Below are 18,035 nucleotides of genomic sequence, written 5' to 3' on the forward strand. Positions count from 1 at the left end.
CCATACACACAGAGGGAGAAGATACAGAGGGTTCCAACTAAGGAGCAACACCTGAACTTCCATTCACCATACTAGGAAAAAAGATTATTTGCCTGATCTCATTCTGGGATTATGAAGGTGGGATATCCTGAGAATATGCATCTGCTAGTAGGCTAGTCCTTGAACTGAGTGCTATTTATTACTCAAATGTTTGCTTATTATTCATAACTTCGTTTTGAACAACTACTGAAATATGAAGACCAAGACATGAATTAAAACCAATACCCACTGCAGCAGACAGCAGTCATACTGGACTTCTGCACTACAACACAACATACTAGGATTTCTCTTAAATGAGCCTCCCTAGAATCTACGAATGAATCATCCTCATCTTCAACTGTGAAGCAAAGTTTACAGGCAACAAAGAAATTTAACTCTTTCTCAAGTTACACTGATTTTGCTTACATCCTCCCTGGGTTTGTGTTACCTCTTCATATAACTCTTAAATTGCTATTTGCCAAGGCTCCCTAAGTTTAAAAGGCATCTGTTCATATAAAGAAAACTCACTGTATATTTTTTCTGTACTCAAACAAATCACCAATTCGCCACAGGAATGCAGCTTAAGGGTTGGCTTGTTTTAATTAAAATTTCTACACATTCATTTCAGCATTCAAACAAATCTAAGTTCTGGAATATTTGATAGAACAATGAAAAAACAAACAACATCAACAACAAGAAACCACACCAAAACACCTCAAAACCATAATTTAGTCCTCATCTGAAACATCTGTCTGGTTTCAAGTGTTTGAGAGAAATTAAAGAGGTAAAGCCTTACTAATCCTAAAATGTACCTTCATGGACTTCTAACAGCCTCACTGCTGGGGCTCTAAGCAGCAACACTGACAAAAATGAACAAGTTATCTGTGTGGATTTTACCATATTAAAGAAAAAAAAGTTACTGAAACTCTGTGACCTTCAGACACCGCAACAGATCTGCATAATGACTCAAATGAGGTAACAGCGTGCCAAAGTCATCCAATTTTCTAAATAGGGTGCTAAATGCAGAACTTAATTACCAGTACTTTCCATATTCACGAATTATGTAATCAGTCTGGCCGAGCGGAATTTGAAGCTGGGACTGTCTGAACATACGGCTGAGAGCAGTGAAAGAGAAAAATGCTTGATGCAAAGCATCGCTCCTCATCCCTTCCTTAACCAGAATAGCTCCAAATGAAAGACCTATTTATTTGGTCTGTTTAACACAGGCATGGAACATTTTAACTGAGTCTCATCTAACCTGTCCCACGGTAAGGAGGGCTCTCGGTCCTAGTCTCTTGTAACCTGTCCAGTAACAGATATTGCAGCTGAAGCAATTACTGCCTGATGGCATCCTCTGGCTTCCTCACCTCCACCTTTATTGGTTTTTCACTAGTCTCTCTCATCAGTCTTTCCCCAGACTGACAAGGGGAAAGTCAGTCATCAGCAAACATCCCTGAACTTTGGCAATGGCTGTTCACCTGTGGCTACAACTATCACCATGGTGCTAAAAGGGCAGGAGGGAAAAACAGTTGGTTTAGGTTTTACAACCATTTAGCACTTACTTCATTCAATATACAAACAAGGAATGTGCCTGGTACTAAAACTCTTTTCCCCAGATGTTCACACCTGATGATTAGGAACTTATTCAAGGCTACAAGCTGGCACCCCATGAACTTTCAAAAAAGGGCTCCTAGTAAGTAGCTGGTAACTAGTGAGCAGAACACACTTCAATATGAGATTTGTTCTACATATCCACTTACCAATGTACATATCAAGGAGTAAAGATGTGGCTTGTAATTAGACTGTGGAAAATGATGCTATCTATGAAACTTCCGATATTCTTACACTGAAGATAAAATTAGACCACTTTAGATAGAAATGTTCTCAACTCACTGACATAGCTGCTATTACTTAAATAATCAGCTATCAGGCTTGATGTGGATGCAGCAGCTATAGAGACAAACCTTTCCATATACCACGAATTAAGCTTGACAATGGAAGATGAGATCGACAGGGCAGTTGAAAGGCACTGATTTTGCCAACACCTCACCACTTTGATCACACATATGAAAGAGATTTTCCATACGATACAGGAATTACAATAGATTTTGATATTACCTTGGTATCTGAAGTGCTAGCTTCAAGAGATGAGCTTCAAGAGTTCTGTTTTTCTGGCACACTTACCAATAAAGTCAGTATATTCCGCAGTTTACCGGCCTTTGAGTTACAGTTTAGTACTTCTTATTCCAGCACTGCTATTGTATAAGGCAGAATCTGACATTACATTTGCTGTCAGATTGCCTAGCGTGGTAGGTTTTGCTACAAGACACCAATACCTTTTGAATGCTCTGTATGAGAGCACAGGCCCACCTAGATCTTACTGAGTACACTGCAAATACAACCATGAGAGAAAGAGTTCAAAAAGGTTACATTTAAGGGTTTTCTTCTCATGGCAAGCATCGCTTACTGATTCTTACTGACATGCAAGACAGGAAAGCTCAGAGGAAGCGAGGGACAAGCATACTCTTCGCATGGCGTGCTTCCACCCCACCACAGCGGGAAGGCCGCTGCCAGCCCATCACCACGAAGGCTGAGCAGGAGAACGATCTCCCGTCCCAGATGACACATTTAGCCAGCTGACGACGCGTGCCACAAGGCCAACACTGACCACGGGGGAGGACGCGTTTCCTCCCAGCACGTTTCGCATCCTTAGGCAGACAAGTTTTCTGCTTCCTAAGGCAGCCGCTGTCCCGGCAGGCGCGACGCTGCCGCAGGATCCCTGCGGGGGCCCGGTGGGAGGAGGCCGACGGAGGGGCTGCTCTCCTGCCACCAAACGCAAGGCCGAGGGCAAGCGGGGCACGGGGGAGCGTCTCCCCCCGCCGCCCTCCCCCAGGGGCTGAGGGCGGGAGGGCAGGTGCACCTCGCCGCCGAGGGGACGCCTTACCGCGGCACCTGTGAGGGCCAGGGCAGAGCAGCCCACGGCAGGACCCCGGCCCAGGAGCTGCCCCAGGTGCCAGGGGAGCCGCCGCGGCCTCCCGGGGGGATCGGGCACTGCCCCGCTGCGGCCGCTGCTCCCACCCGGCTCTCCCGGGCTGCCGAGGGACGCAGCGGCCGCCCTGACAGGCCCCCGCCCGGCCCGGCCGGCAGCCCACCGCGCCGAACAAAAGGCCTCGGCCGGGGCCCGGAGACGTCCCGGGGCGGCGGGCCGAGCCGCGCCGCCAGCCCGGGGGGCGAACCCGCAGCCCCGCGGCCCCGCGCAGCCGGGGGCAGGGCCTTGCGGCCGCCAGTGCCCCTCAGCCCGCCTCTCACCGCCGCGTCGGGCCCTGCAGCGGGCACGGCGAGGAGGACGGGGCGGGGGGGAACCGGGGGAGAAGGACGCAATGCAACAGCTCCGGCGGCGCGGAGGAAAGGAGGGAGGGGGCAGCACAATGAGGCCAGCGGCAGCCCCTGCCCCTTCCGTTAACAAAAGCTCCCCAGCCGCGGGGCTCGCACCCGCCTCCGCCGCGGGGCTGCCTTCACCACCCCGGGCCTGGGGGGGTCTGCGGCGGGCGGCGCCCCCGCTGCGCCCCGCAGCCGGTGGGCGCCGGGAGAGGTCTCCCATCGCCGCCCCCCCCCCCCCCCCCCCCGCCAAGCCCCCGGCCCCCCCAAGTTTGCCGCCGCCCGCACAGTGCAGCCCCCCCGCCGCCCCGGGGGCCGCCGCACAAAGCGGGCCAGTCCCGCCACCCTTCCCGCACCGACCTTGAGCCGCCTCGGGCGCCCCTAAGGTTTTGGTCACCGCCTTCCACACGTTGCAGCCCAGCAGGCAGAGGAGAAGAGCCGCCGACCTGCTCATTTCCACCCGCCGCCGCCAGCCGCCGCCAGGGAGGGAATCGCCGCCGGAGCCGCTGCCCGGAGGAGGAGGAGGAGGAGAAAGAGCCGCATCAGGGGCTGGCCCGCTCCGCGCCTCCCTCCATGTTGCCGTGTGCTGCCCCTCCTGCTTTCTCCGCCTGCTGCATTGTCGTCCCGCCGCTGCGCCCCGGCCTCCGCGTCCCGCGCTGTCCCCCCGGGCGGACGGGCGGCGGAGGTGGGGGGGGCAAGGAGAGGTGGGAGTGCTCCGCGGCCCCGGCTGCCGGTCTGGTTTTATTTTTTTAATTATTTTTCCTCCCCCCCGGTCTCCCGGCAGGGGCAGCCAGGCTCCGCCGCCCGCTCGTTAACCCTTTGCGGCAGCCTCTGCCCCACGCCGCGGGCCCGGCGGGACAGCGCCCCCTGCCGGCCGCGCCGCGCCCCGCCCGGCCCCGCCCGGCCCGCCCCGCCGCGGGGCGAGGGGCCGCGGCTCCCCGGCGAGCAGCGGGGCCTGACGGGCTACCGCGCCCAGCGCCGCCGAGCCTCCTCGTCCCGCGGGACCGGCGGCTGCTCGGGGGCAGGCGCATGGCCCCGGCGGGTAGCCCGCACCCTCCTCACCCCCCTCCGCCAGGTGGTGCCGCGCTTACCTGCCGCGGGGGGCCGGGTCCCGCCCGGCCGCGCCCGCCGCTCGCTCCCCTCCCTCCCTCCCTCAACGGCTGCAAAATGGCCTCCTCGGTGGTGCTGTCCCCCGCCGCGGCGGCTCGCTCGCCTTCAGCCGCAGCCCAGCGGGAAGGACGAGGGGGAAGACGGACGTGGTGGCTTACAACGGCACGGCCGAGACGTGTCGAGTCACAGGGTCCCCCGCGGCCCCTCGGCACGGTCCCCTGCTGCTGCTGATGTATTTACAGCCGTTTAAAAAAAAAAAAAAAAAAGGCAACCAAAGCACAACAGAAAATGCATCCGTCTACTGGGTTTTATACAAAATTGTTTAAAAGATGCTATTGCAAACTGCACGAGAAAGGCCAGCTCCGGGGTTGAAACGCTGGCGTTGAAGGCTGGGGTCAGCCAGGGCTCGCGGAGTCGCCGGGGTGGTGGCGGGGTGGTGGCCTCCCACCGCTGCACCGCACGGGGCAGGACAGAAGCAGCTCTGTGGAAACTGCAGCAGGAAAAGGAAAAGGGCAGGGACAGGCTCCCTGGGGGCTTTCTCGCTGGTATATTTTGCACCATCCCTAAGAGCATCTCTTGGTGTACTTTTCTCCAGGCCAGTGGAGACAGAATACAAGGCCACAGCATTCGCTCCTCCCTTCCCGGGCTCTGCTGAGCGTTATGCTTCCTAGGGGAGGGAGAACAGGCGCTCTCCACGTTTCCTCCAGCGCAGAGATCGCTGCTACAGACAGCTATTATGGCAAGTCTTTACACAGCTGTGCAAAGCAAAGCCTCTGCCCCACCAGCTCACGGGTTTCCCACGATCTGCTCCCAAACACTGCCAGTGCTTCAGTTTGCCTGTAAGGCTGCAGTCTATAGACCTACAGGTTTAATCTCTCTCACAGAGGTGTCTTAAAGCTTCAGGTTTTGTAACGTCCATTTTTAAATGAAATCTGCCCTAAAAATGCAATGCATTATACATTTCTTTTTAGAAACTAGTACAGTTGTTTACTTTGTCACTTCAGTATTTGACCAGACTAGCTATACCACAAGCTACAGGTTGTTCCTTTTATGAATTTTATTAAATTCTTGTGCCTCAGAAGTGCTAAAACTGATTTTCCGGTTCCATTTTAGAGACACTCCAATTGATTACAATATATTTCACTCTGGTTTTACCATTAAGTTGTCCAAATACATTTTCTGAGAGTTGATAAATACGGTGTAGACACTGCAACTTTATCTTTTTATTCTCAGAATTTGGAGGATTTATTTGTAAAGCTTGGTCCTGTAAGAAAAGTAGGTACAAAAAGGCTATTCAGTTCACAGAGGAGACCAAATGAGCAAGTACAGATCATCTGATCTTACTCCTGCTTATCATAAAACAAAGATTTCAATATTGTTAACTCATGTCATGTCTAAACAGTTACCATGGTCTGAAGAGCCCAGTGGATTTATAAACTGATCAAATCTAAAGGCTGTTAGTGACTGTGAGGCAACTCCTTCCTAAAGAAAGTTGGCCACTTGGTAAATAATCACACATTATATAGCATCTTTTTTGAGATCCCATTTCCCTTTGTCTGGATGTCCATGGATTTAAATTAGCATAAATAAGATGAGCTCATAGCTAGAAACTTGTATAAAACCTATTTCTGTCCATAAGGAAAGCTAGAGCAATTTGTTACAAAGAGGAATATGCATTTTCCTGAACATAGTTGCATTATTTTCACAGAAAACAGATACCACAGTCCTCGCAACATAAGTGGATAACACATAATGATTTGGGCTGGAAAATAAATGAGATATTGCACTGAGAAATAGGATACTGCACTGAATTTTGTCTAGAATTTACATTTAAGAAAGCAGAAAGCCGTTCACATAGGCCCTTCCCTTAAACATCTTTTACAAAACCAGAAAATTTTGCTTTATCACAAGTAAACAAATGCTCTGCTTCAAGACTCAGTTTTGGCTGCATTTGCTCACTTGACCCATTACACAATAGATTTGCAGTTCAAGCAAAGGATGATTCCTAATTCATACTACAAGCTACAGCCATATGAAAGGTTAACTGTTCATCATTGCCTTCTTCCTTCAAAGAAGAAAGGATACTGCTTGGAGCCACTCGCAGTAGCACTTTCCCCTCTCCTGTGGGTGTGCATTGGGAACTACCACAACTCATTGGAATTACAGACTGCTTTGGCTTTCCTATGTTGTTTTGCTACCTAACTTGAGTAAGCTACCTTAAAGTTATGAAATTCAACTTACTTAGGTTGGTGGTCTCATAGCTTTTGTGTTTTGTTTAGCCTGGGAAATATAGCTCACCTGTATGGATTCCATGACTAAGACACATCACACCTACCACTTCACACAAGCCGATTAGACATGACAAAGGATAAAAGATTTTCTGGGATTGGTTATTCACAAATCTCTTCTTTTCAAATTATGTATAAGTTAATACCTAGATCTTGACGTTACAATATCCCATCTAACAATACAAAGCAGAGGATGAAAAGCCATATTTTTTCTTCATATTCTCATAAATATTTTGACCTACTGAAGTGAGATGTGGATACCTGATCCTAAATAGGCTATGCAGATTTTGAAAACACAAGCTATATATAATACCACACAGTGCCTGCATTAGCCCTCTTTATTGCAGCCCAGACATACTTATAGACTATGCTGGGCATGCAGGGCTTGTCTTCTTCCTGAATAAGTTAAATTTATATATATAATCATATGGTAGCATTCTCATAAATGCACCCATTCATGTCATGAAACTGAACTACTCCTTCAAATAGCTTCTCTTCAAATGATCTTGTCTCCCTTGCTTCAGTGAACACTGAAGTATCTAACACTGACATATTGGTAATGCCATTGATTCCTGGATGAACACTCCCTGTGACACATGGGGTAGTTCATGTCTTAGATTCAAATCCTCATCAAACTTAAGCAAATATCAGTTATACTCCAGTCAGATTTTCATGCTTTGTTTGTTGATACCCATTGGCTAGACACCTTTAAAGAAAAAAGGGAGTCAACTTACTGCAGTCTGAGTAAACACCACAGGAGAGGTGTCAGTAAATAACATTAATAAAACAATATGACCTAAGTCAGGCTCTAGTGCGAGATCAGCCAGCAGTGTGCCCTTGCAGCAATGAAGGTGAAGGGTATCCTTAGCTGCATTATTCAAAGTATTGCCAGCAGGTCATTTGAGGTGATCCTTCCCCTCTGCTCAGCCCTGGTGAGGCCACCCCTGGAGTGCTGTGTCCAGTTCTGGGCTCCCCAGTACAAGGGAGACATAGACATACTGGAGAGAGTCCAACAAAGGGTCATGAAGATAATGAAGGGACTGGAGCGTCTCTCCCATGAGGAAAGCCTGAGAGAGCTGGGACTGTTCAGTCTGGGGAAGAGAAGGCTCAGGGGAGATCTTACTAATGTATATAAATACCTGAAGGGAGGATGCAAAGAGGACAGAACCAGGCTTTTGTCAGTGATGCCCAGTGACAGGACCAGAGGCAATAGACACAAACTGAAACACAGATGTTCCCTCTGAACATCAGGAAACACTTTTTTACTGTGAGGGTGACTGAGCACTGGCACATGTTGTCCAGGGAGATTGTGGAGTCTCCACCCTTGGAGATATTCAAGAGCCACCTGAACGCAGTCCTGGGCAACTGGCTCTAGGTGGCCCTGCTTGAGCAGTGGGGGTTGGACCAGATGACCTCCAAAGGTGCCTTCCAACCTCAACCATTCTGTGATTCTGTGATTTCTATTCAGAAAGAATACTTGAGCCCTAGCACCCAAGGTGCAGTGGGAGCTTGATGGCTGGACCTATTCCTACCCCAAGGTGGGAAAGGAAATTTTTCCTTTCTACAGCATTTACTATTTGTCCAGTCAACACTGAGGCTACACATTGTGCATTTTTACATTGTACAAACAATGTAAATTGCATTTTATATTGTACAAACAAACAAATTTCCAAATAGTTGGCTATTCAAGTCATGCGTACTAATGTACTTAGAACATGATTAGCTATTAATGAGACTCTCTGTATCAATCATTAGTAGATAGACATGTTCAAAGAGTGCCTTGAAGCTTTCTTTGAGGTTAGGCTTATAGTTAAAATTTTCAATTTTCTATGAATAGTTTCATAGACATTTTTGAATGGTATGCTGAATATGCTTAAGCAAAAGTTTGGGCTAATTAGTTCTTTTCTATTCTCTCTTACCACTTCTAGTACAGTTTTTCTTGTACTATTTCCATGTACACAAATGTAAGTTATGAAAGCAGTGCTCAGACAGCCAATGACAAATTATAATGGATTAACAGTTAAATATTTTCTATATAGCAAGTGAATTCAGTGAATCAAGAGGTGCAAATATCTGTAATAAAGACATCTCTAGCAAGATGTTATCTAGCCTTTCTGGTTGGTAGTACCAGTCTGTGCATTTGAGAATAGCTTTGAAGTACTTTTATCATTTCTAGCAGAGTCCTTGTTTACCAGCGCACAAGTTACTTTACATACGGAAGATCACACAAAACTAAATCTAAAAAAAAAAATGTGAATGTCAAGAGTAAAAAGCCCTGAAGATTATTTTGAAATGCTCCTGGTAAGCTGAACCAGCTACTGATTATGTGGTATTCAACATTTCACATCAAAACTATAGAAGCTCTTTAGTCCTGGATCTTTCAAAGAGAAAAGCAAAGTTTTATGGCAATAACAATAACAGTAACTTCCTACCCTTACCAGAAATCTAGCAGTGTTTGAGTATAACTGTTGTTTTAATTGTAGCCATGCTATGTGGATACCAAAACATAATATCTTTGGCATAAATATCTTTTACCCTAAAGATCTCAGATCATTTCAATATTGACATACACATGCTGTGCTATTAATATGAAAGTCAACTAGTGCCTATACATGCTTATAAGGTAAAGAAATGTTTGCCTAAGCAAGACCTAAGTGCTTGTTTACATAGGGAAGTCAGTGTGGAAGAGTTATGTGTGAAATACATCCCCATACCTGACTGCACACTAAATCCCTTGGTAGACAACTGGATGTGGACCAGCTCAAGGCTTCAATAAGTATTAGAGCCAAAAGTAGGTTTCACTGCCCCATTTCTATATTAAATAAAATAATATTTATCTTGTGGAAGCTACCAGAATAGGACTAGGCTGAGATTAGAAACAAGATCTGTAGGCATTGCCTAAAGGTTACAGAGGAGAGGCTAGCAGGGAGTTTTGAACTCAGAACTAGGATTTTAGGAGGCTGGGCTTCAGCACCTGAGAAAGGACTGGGAGACAGTGGTAGATCTGAAGCAGGGATGAAAGGATGGCTGAGGAGTCAGTGAGCTTTGGGACAGGGGAAGGAAGGTTGAAGGAAGGGCTGCATGGGGTCTGTGGAGCTTTTGGGAGCTATGGGAGATATCAACATCTGTGAGCTTGTGCCTCTCCCTGCAGCATGACCTGCTCAGAAGATGAGCAGATCCCTGCTGTCTTCTTTTTCAGATACCTTCTACCTCTTCACAGAAGGAGCAGCCTCTGCTCCTGCTAAGGGAGACAGCATATGAAGGTGAAGAGCTGGCTCAGGGTGAAGAGCAATGGAAGGGGAGAGCAGCACCAGGGAAGAAGCAAGAGAGCAGTGACTGCCTCTACCGGCAGATCACAGACTCCCCTTCAAAGTGGCCACTGTTCCTCCCGCCCTGACCCTTCCCTTAGCAGGAACAGCAGCAAGTCTGGCCCTGTGCGCAGCTACAAAAAACAAAGTCCACTTCTGGGAGCAGTGAGCTCTGCTTAACCCCACTGGCAGGTGAGCTGTGAGGAAACATCTGTCCCTTACTGGGCTGAATAGCAACTCCTGTAGATTGCTACTCCAGACAGCTGCCTAGATAAAAAACTAGTTTTCTCTGTTGACACTCTTTGTGCAAAGCCACCTTAGAATATCCAGGCACAGTGTCCTTATTTCCCTGAAGACTGAAACAACTAGCTGAATGATACTCAATCTATCTTGGAAGAATAAAAGGTCTGGACTGACCCTAAGGACTCTAAGGATTCTAGGGCAGATCAGAAAAAGTTCCGTATACTGCTGTTCAGCATTTCCCAGAAGGGAAAATGCAAGTTCAGAAATACTGTACAATAACCTATCACTTTTTTGAAGCAACCCATACTTCTGTTGGAAGAACATTTGGTGGAAGCATATGATGAAAAAGGCTTCCAGACGTTAGTCTGCCAGTCAAATGTAGAAATGCCAGTCCTGGTACCTAGATATTTCCCAGTGATAATACATGTCTTGACAAGCTGGGCATGGATACTTCAGTTTGCAGCCATTGAGTTAGGGCAGAATATATTTGAGTGTTCAGCAGCTGGAAGTCTGTCTGTAAAACATGGGGAGATGCTAAAATCCACATGTGGGGATACGGTCACATCATTATGTTATAAACTAAGAATCGTAGAATCATAGAATAGATTGGGTTGGAAGGGACCTTAAAGATCATCTAGTTCCAACCCCCCTGCCATGGGCAGGGACACCTTCCACTAGATCAGTTTATAGTCTTATACTGGGGGCCCCAGAGCTGGACACAGGACTACAGGTGGGGTCTCACAAGAGCAGAGTAGAGGCGGACAATCCCCACCCTCGACCTGCTGGCCACACTTCTCTTGATGCAGCCCAGGATGCAGCTGGCTTGCTGGGCTGTGAGTGCACGTTGCTGGCTCATAGTCAGTTTTTCATCCACTACTACACCCAAGTCCTTCTCTGCAGGGCTGCTCTCAATCCATGTGCAGGACCTTGCACTTGGCCTTGTTGAACTTCATGAAGTTTGGATGAGTTAAGAAGTTTTATAAGAACAGAGAACAGGCCAGAGAGGTCATATAGCCTTGTGGACAGCTTATTAACAACAAACAAGCGAGGATCCACTAGCACTAGGCTGAAGGGATTTCATTTAATTGAAAGACAAAACATTAAGATAATCCAAAATTAGAACACTGAGAAGCAAATCAAGGTCTCAGTATTTGACCACACATGCTCTAAAACAGAAATGTAGTCATGATTCTTTTGAACCTCTGCCAGTTCCTGCTCCAGTTCTCACACAAACATACAAAACTTTAGCCTTGCTTAATGCCGAGAGGCTAAGCATGTCCTGGTCTTAAGATTCAGTTCTTTTATACCTCAAAATGTAGCACCATGCATAATGCATCAAGTACACACACAGAGTTGTTTTCCTTACTCTTTACTGCATTAATTTCAGATTTTCAGTATCAGTAATCCTAAACGTCCAATTAAAAACCAGACATCTCATCTCCTCCCATCCCCAAATGGAATTATTTTGCACATTTTGTGACTGGCAAGGGGGTTTTTTAACCTCTAGGTTAGTTATGTTTTCCAGCTTTTTCCTGCATTTCTGAAAGCTGAATTTAAAACAAACAACAAAAATCTGAGAGTCCCAGATGAGCCCCTGACTCTGAGAGTTTAATAAGAACACCAACATAACAAAATTCTCAATAAAATAAGAAAAGGTGACAACATTCATATGAAGGATTGTTACAAGGTTAACACAGGCTATAATTAAGAGGAAGTTGTTACTCAGCTCAGAAATGCTTCTTCTCCCTTTTCTGTTATTTATGGCTCAATTTAGCTGAAGGGATGACTATCATTTGTATATGAGCTAGGAGAACTTAAAACTTTCTCTGGAGAAGGCTTGATTTAAAATCTGCTGGACACTACTTATGTGATTGTCTGAACTGCCACAAAGCTCTTATGATACAACAAAAAATATGTCAGATTTAAATAAACCAAACTATCTTTGTGCTATATCAAAGGATGGCAAAAGCATATCAGCAAAATAGAAGCTTTCTAAAGTGTCATTTTCGTGTAATGCCTTACTAAACCACCGTCTCCCCTAAAGCTCTTGATGGCTTTTGACTAAATTTAAGAGCCTCCGTTCTCTGTTTAATTGCCTTGATGAAATACTCTCAAAGCAGTTTAGATCCGAGTTCCTCACCACCAAGTCACACTGTTGCTCTCAGTTGTCTCCACCCCACCCCCCCGTGCCAGTGCAGCAGCACAGCTCTTCTGGAAGGTGATGGAGATACAAACACCCGTCCAGGCACAGCTCTGTTTGGGGAGTTTGTGAGTGCCTGTGCTTCCATGTGCCTCCTGATGACAGTTCCTTCTGTTCTCTCCCTTTGAGTCAGCAAAAATAAAATGTAAGAGAGTAACGGCCTTGAGCTGTCATTAAGAAGTTCTGTACAGATTTTAGTCTTTTTGTGGAAAAAAAAAATCACTTTATAAATCAATACAAAACTGTCAACCATTGTTCTCAGAAGCCATAATCTTAGCAAGATTTTAAAAACTGAATTTCATTAAAGCTCTCCTATCAGTTGTGTCAATCATCTTCTTCCTGTGGCTCTCCTTCCTCCCATCTGCCTGTTACCTCTGCTCTCAGACTTCCTCTCACCCAGGACACTTCACTTATGCTCATGGTTTCAGCTACTGCTTACATTATCATTTACCTTTCTACTCTAACTTTTTTGTTACGTCAACCTTTCAGTTTCAAGCAGACCAGCTTTACAACTGGAAATTATAACCTTCTCCTCAAAAACCTTGTCCTTTCTTTTATTATTTAAAACCTGCTTACTGTTACCTCTCACCCATACTTCCAAACAGCACTTCCATTTTTTTTCTTTTGCTTTCTTCCTATCTGTTTTATCTCACACATTTATCCTGGTTCATCTTTCTAAACTTTACTTTATCCTAAACATACCTACTGCCACAGTCTTGTTCAAGAAATTTTACCTAATCTCTATTACTACAGGTACCTCCCCATCCACTCCCACCTTCCTACCTCAGCCTCTTTCCTTCTTTAATCTAAATTGAGGAATAGTTGTTTATGACTGATCAGAATTCACCCCTGATCTTTGGTCTCAATACACCTGCTAATTCAAACAGACATTCAAACTGCATCAGTTTGATTCACTGTTTCTTTGTAAGAACTGGAGACTTACCATTTTTAAAGTTAAAGCTCAGGTTTTTTCCAAATGGAATTATGCAGCATCTTAAAAATAGTTCACAGTTATTGGTAATTTACAAAGACAGAGAATTATATTGTAATCCTGGAACCTCTGTAAAGTATAACTTTCCAGGATCTATCTAAGCTTGACTTTTAAAATATTTCAGGTATTAATTTCATCATATTATGCCACCAGTCCTTAATGGATATAATTTTTTGAATATTGTAATTTTGGCTACCTAGTTAAAAACAAAATATAGAGGCAATTATTGATGTAATTTTTCTCAGATGACTGGTCTGCTGCATCTGATTGCCACACACATCCCATCACAGTTTAGTAATCTCTTAGACAGCTGCAGCTGTGCCAGCAAATGCAACTAGTTTCTTAGCTCCCAAGGGCCCAGCTTTGAATTAGCTAGTGCTAAACAGTGTCCCTCCCACCACAATTAACGTGAGGCACATTCCAAAGTTATTTTTTTTCCTTCTGTCAATAAACTCAAGCTCATTATTAAAGTCTTCAAGCTCACATAGAGTTTGTTACCAAATTGTTTCATGTAAATACTAAATTATACAATATTAATATGCAGAAACTGCTTGTTTTTCAGGTGCATTTACGCTTCTAAATAGTTCTGATGGTTTACTTGCTATTATTTTAAGTTTTATGATTTCTAGAGCTCATTGTCTCAGGAAGCATCTCAGTGTAATTGTGCCTTTTCCTTGCCCTACCGTCTCCTATTATTTTGGAAGTAACCCTGAAGATTTTGCCATTCCTGCAGCCTTTACCCATGGAAGTAAAGATAGCCACAGTCGTGCTGTTTTCAGGTTGCCCCTGAAGACCCTGAGTGTACCCGTTCTCTGTGCATAGCACAGAGGGAGGAAGCGATGGAAACGAGACAGTACATGTGAAGCAAAGGGTCAAAGGTGCATCTGGCAGGGAAGGAAGGAAGGAAATGTCAGAAACCTGTCGGAGGACAGTGACCAAAGGACTGATGAGCAATGTCAGTGTTATTGTCAGCTTGGGGAAGAAGAGATGACAGTGTTCTCTATGCCAGAGTTTAGGAGAGAATTAACTTAGTCCCCACTTCAGTGAAAAAGAGATAGCAGCTCTTTCACCGTGCATTTAAAATACAAATAACAGAATTGAAAATTAAGGGGAGTCACCAAAAGACTAAAAAATTAAGAGGAAATTCATTATTATATTTAAATACTCTTCCTTTTTTTGTGGTCCACTGCTTTTCTTTTCAGAGTGCACTGAGACTGAATATTTTATGTAATCTAGATTCAGGCAAGAAGTTAATTACCATACTGGCAAATATTTACACATTTGTGCCAGGACTTTTCCAGGTCAGGTTTTGCATATCTTCCCCTGTATTTCCCTGTATACTTATTAGAAACACACAGAACTCTGTCTGCACTCTCCTCTCCTTTTCATTTTATCCCTATGTTTTTCCAGAGCATGTAGATATAGCTGAATAGTCTGTTCATTTGAACTGCGATAATTTTCACTGTAAGTTTGCATTATAGTCGATATACAGTAGATCATACTGACTGAAGCACAAATACAGAACCCATCACTGACTGCTAATTAAACTTAACATCTGGGCTGTTGATTACAAATGTACCAGAACTGAACATTTGTTGAAATTTTTATTAAATGACATTAAAAAGATAGGAGAGCGGTTATTGTCTCAGTTGCTATCTGAGAATCAGCTCTTCCCATTCTTTTGGAGGACTGTCTGTGTGAAACAGATGCCACCACAGATTTCCAAGGGAGGGGAGCGTGAATGAGAAGAGGAGCATCTGCAGGTGGTTTTGCCTGAATTACTCATCATCTGGAAAAGACAGAGCTTAAGTAGCATGCAAGATAAACACAGTGAAATGTGAAATACTGAAATGATGGGCAGGATTTTATTATTTGTCTCATGAGTGAATAAGATCAGGCATCGTAATTCATCATAGATGTAACTGGCTGGGAGGGACTCGCCTCATGATTACTTAAGAAAATATCGAGGCTTCTCAAGAGGCACAAGCCTCGGGAGATGAGGGCTGAAGCTTGGGAAATTGCTTTTGTGTCTGGCATTCTGAAACATTTAAGATTGATGTTGGCAGGACTGGCTCCGAGAAAGGCAAAGTGGATAGCTGCCTATCGGACCAGACTCCTGGGAGCAACAAAATGCTGCTGTCACTGAAGCAGGGATCAGCTGCTTTTAGGAAAGGCAGCAAACTTCTGGCTTTCCCAGGCCCTTTGCCTTAGCTCTGCTCACAGCCTCTGCCTGATCTGTTGGAGTTTCCCACCATGCTGACACGCCATATGCCTGCTCTGGTTATGGATTACCCAGTTTAATCTTACACCAAATCCTGTGCTGCTTCCTGAGGAATATTCACAGCCCCTCACTGTGCACTCCTACACCCCATGCTGCTCCAGGAACAGTCCTCTAGCTGAACGTATGCCTTCTTTAAAGGAAAAAAAAAAAAAAAAAAAAAGAAGTGTTATTGTCAGCCCGTGTCCAACACAGAAAACTACTGAAGGCAAGACAGTTTGTGGCCATATGTTGGGAATACAGGGGAGAGACTAATAAGAAATCTAAAAAACTCTTTTTTTTTTTTTTTTTCCCCCAGGAGGCAAGAAACTTATGGGACTGTTAAGTGTGGGATTGTAGACTAATGTCCATAGATAAGAGCCAGGCTGTCCCCATAGGGCAGGGCTCAAGGCCACAAGGACTACTCAGCTTCTCCTAGAACCCCTGTACACTGCAAAAGAACAATATGGGAGACAGGAACTGGGAAAATATATTGAACTCACTCATTGATAGAGATGGTACGGCCATCAAACAGAGTGCAGAACCAGTGCATCGCAAAAACTGAGATGCAAGCTGTTTCTGCTTTCAAGTGAAAACATGCTAACTGAAAGACATCCATTGCAATGTGTTTTCCAGAGCACGATAAATGTGACTTTTCTGGGGAAACCCAGAAAATGAGATGTAAACTCATTACGTTTAACTTATGATGCTGTGATTTTTATCTAGCTTGAGAAAATGAAGTTAAAAATGAGTGGGATTGGCCCAAGAAAATAGACAGGCCCGAAACTGGATCATGTACTTGCAGAGAGTGACAGATGCTCTGAAAGCCCTGTATTTTGCCTGGTTGCTGGGACATTATTTCAGCGTGACAGTGACTCATAACCTACATAAACACTACTGAAATGTTGACTGTAGGAAACTGGAACTCTTCAAATGTTAGGCTTAACCATGTGTGCATGCACATGCATGTAGATACACTCAAATTATTGAAAATGGAAATCCAGTAGTATCAACATGGGAGTTCTAGTATTTCTTCTCCATGAAAAGCATTTGTCTACGTGTTTGCAATGCCACTGTGGAATACTGTCCTTTTTCAGTCTTTATGTATATATTCTTAATGTATACATAGATCTATATCAAGACACATACATATATACATGTCTATGTACATACATATATGTATGCATACAACTGTATCTGTGCATGCCACTGGTAGGTCTATATATATGTGTGTGTATATAAATATATAAAAAAGTATTAACTGAGTAAAAGGCTTTCATTCCTTGTTCACTTTAAAGTCTGTGGAGTTAGTATAATTCTTTAAAAATGATTGTACCGTGTAAAGGCACACAAACATTATGCATTCAGCAAAAACATCTTGACAAAAAAAAAAAAAAAAAGTGGACGTTGGTAAAATCTTACAGCTCATGTTCTTACTTTCCAGTCACTAAGGTGTGCTTCAGGATAGCGTCATGACATTAGAGGCAAAGATGGCAGTGACTGGAGTCCAGGCTAATAAACCCTGCTGGGATAATTAGCATGACCTCCCTGCTATTGCTGTTAAGAGACATTAAACTGAGGAAGAGTGCAAGGAGGAAAACAGAAGTGGAAAGGACCAGACAGACAAAGATGAAGTCTAGGGACTGGGAAAGCGGAGAAGGTGGCTGCAGGGAGTTGTGGCTACAAAAATGTTGGGAACAACGGATTCATATTCTGTAACATGACCTAATGGTCCCAGCTGGCCTTAACCCTAATGGAAAGGCTTTGTTTAAGAACTATAAAAAATTCCATTTTTCATAAACTATGAGTGTAATCTAGGAAGAGAGAGAATTTGTCTGACCTGAATTATGTGGTCTTTGTTCACATTGTATTCCTTACTGAATCTAGAGAACAATACGAGAGCCCTCCTGTGGCCAGCTGAACACCTGTAAATTCCCTTGGTTGCAGTCAAAGACAAGACAGCCCACTCGGTAATGAGTCTGTTTCCTTGTTCAATAGGAATAAGCTGTTACCTTCACGCTATTTATTGTGTCTACAGTGACAGAGGTGTGCATGGCACTCTCAACAGTAAATCAAAGGTGACTGGCCTCAAACACCTATCATTTTAGTGCACAGACACAGCAAAGTGAAACACAGAGGTAACACTTGCACAGAACATAACGCCTTATTATCTATTGCTGTAAGTTGGCTCAACTCCATCAACACAGACAAAAGAAGGTAAGTGGGTTGAAGAGGTAGTCAT

General features: G+C 44.8%; 1 protein-coding gene across 1 annotated transcript in view; it reads right to left on the reverse strand.

Moving 5' to 3' along the window:
• Positions 1 to 4,272, reverse strand: part of FAM171A1 (family with sequence similarity 171 member A1) — a 96,015-nt gene extending 91,743 nt beyond the window's left edge. The window contains exon 1 of the mRNA XM_074865053.1: positions 3,757 to 4,272. Coding sequence (XP_074721154.1) covers positions 3,757 to 3,850 — 94 coding nt within the window. The 5' untranslated portion in view covers positions 3,851 to 4,272. The remainder of the gene's footprint in view (positions 1 to 3,756) is intronic.
• Between the last annotated feature and the right edge of the window lie 13,763 nt (positions 4,273 to 18,035).

This window comes from Strix uralensis, chromosome 1, assembly GCF_047716275.1.
Source record: "Strix uralensis isolate ZFMK-TIS-50842 chromosome 1, bStrUra1, whole genome shotgun sequence".
Lineage (NCBI taxonomy): Eukaryota > Metazoa > Chordata > Aves > Strigiformes > Strigidae > Strix > Strix uralensis.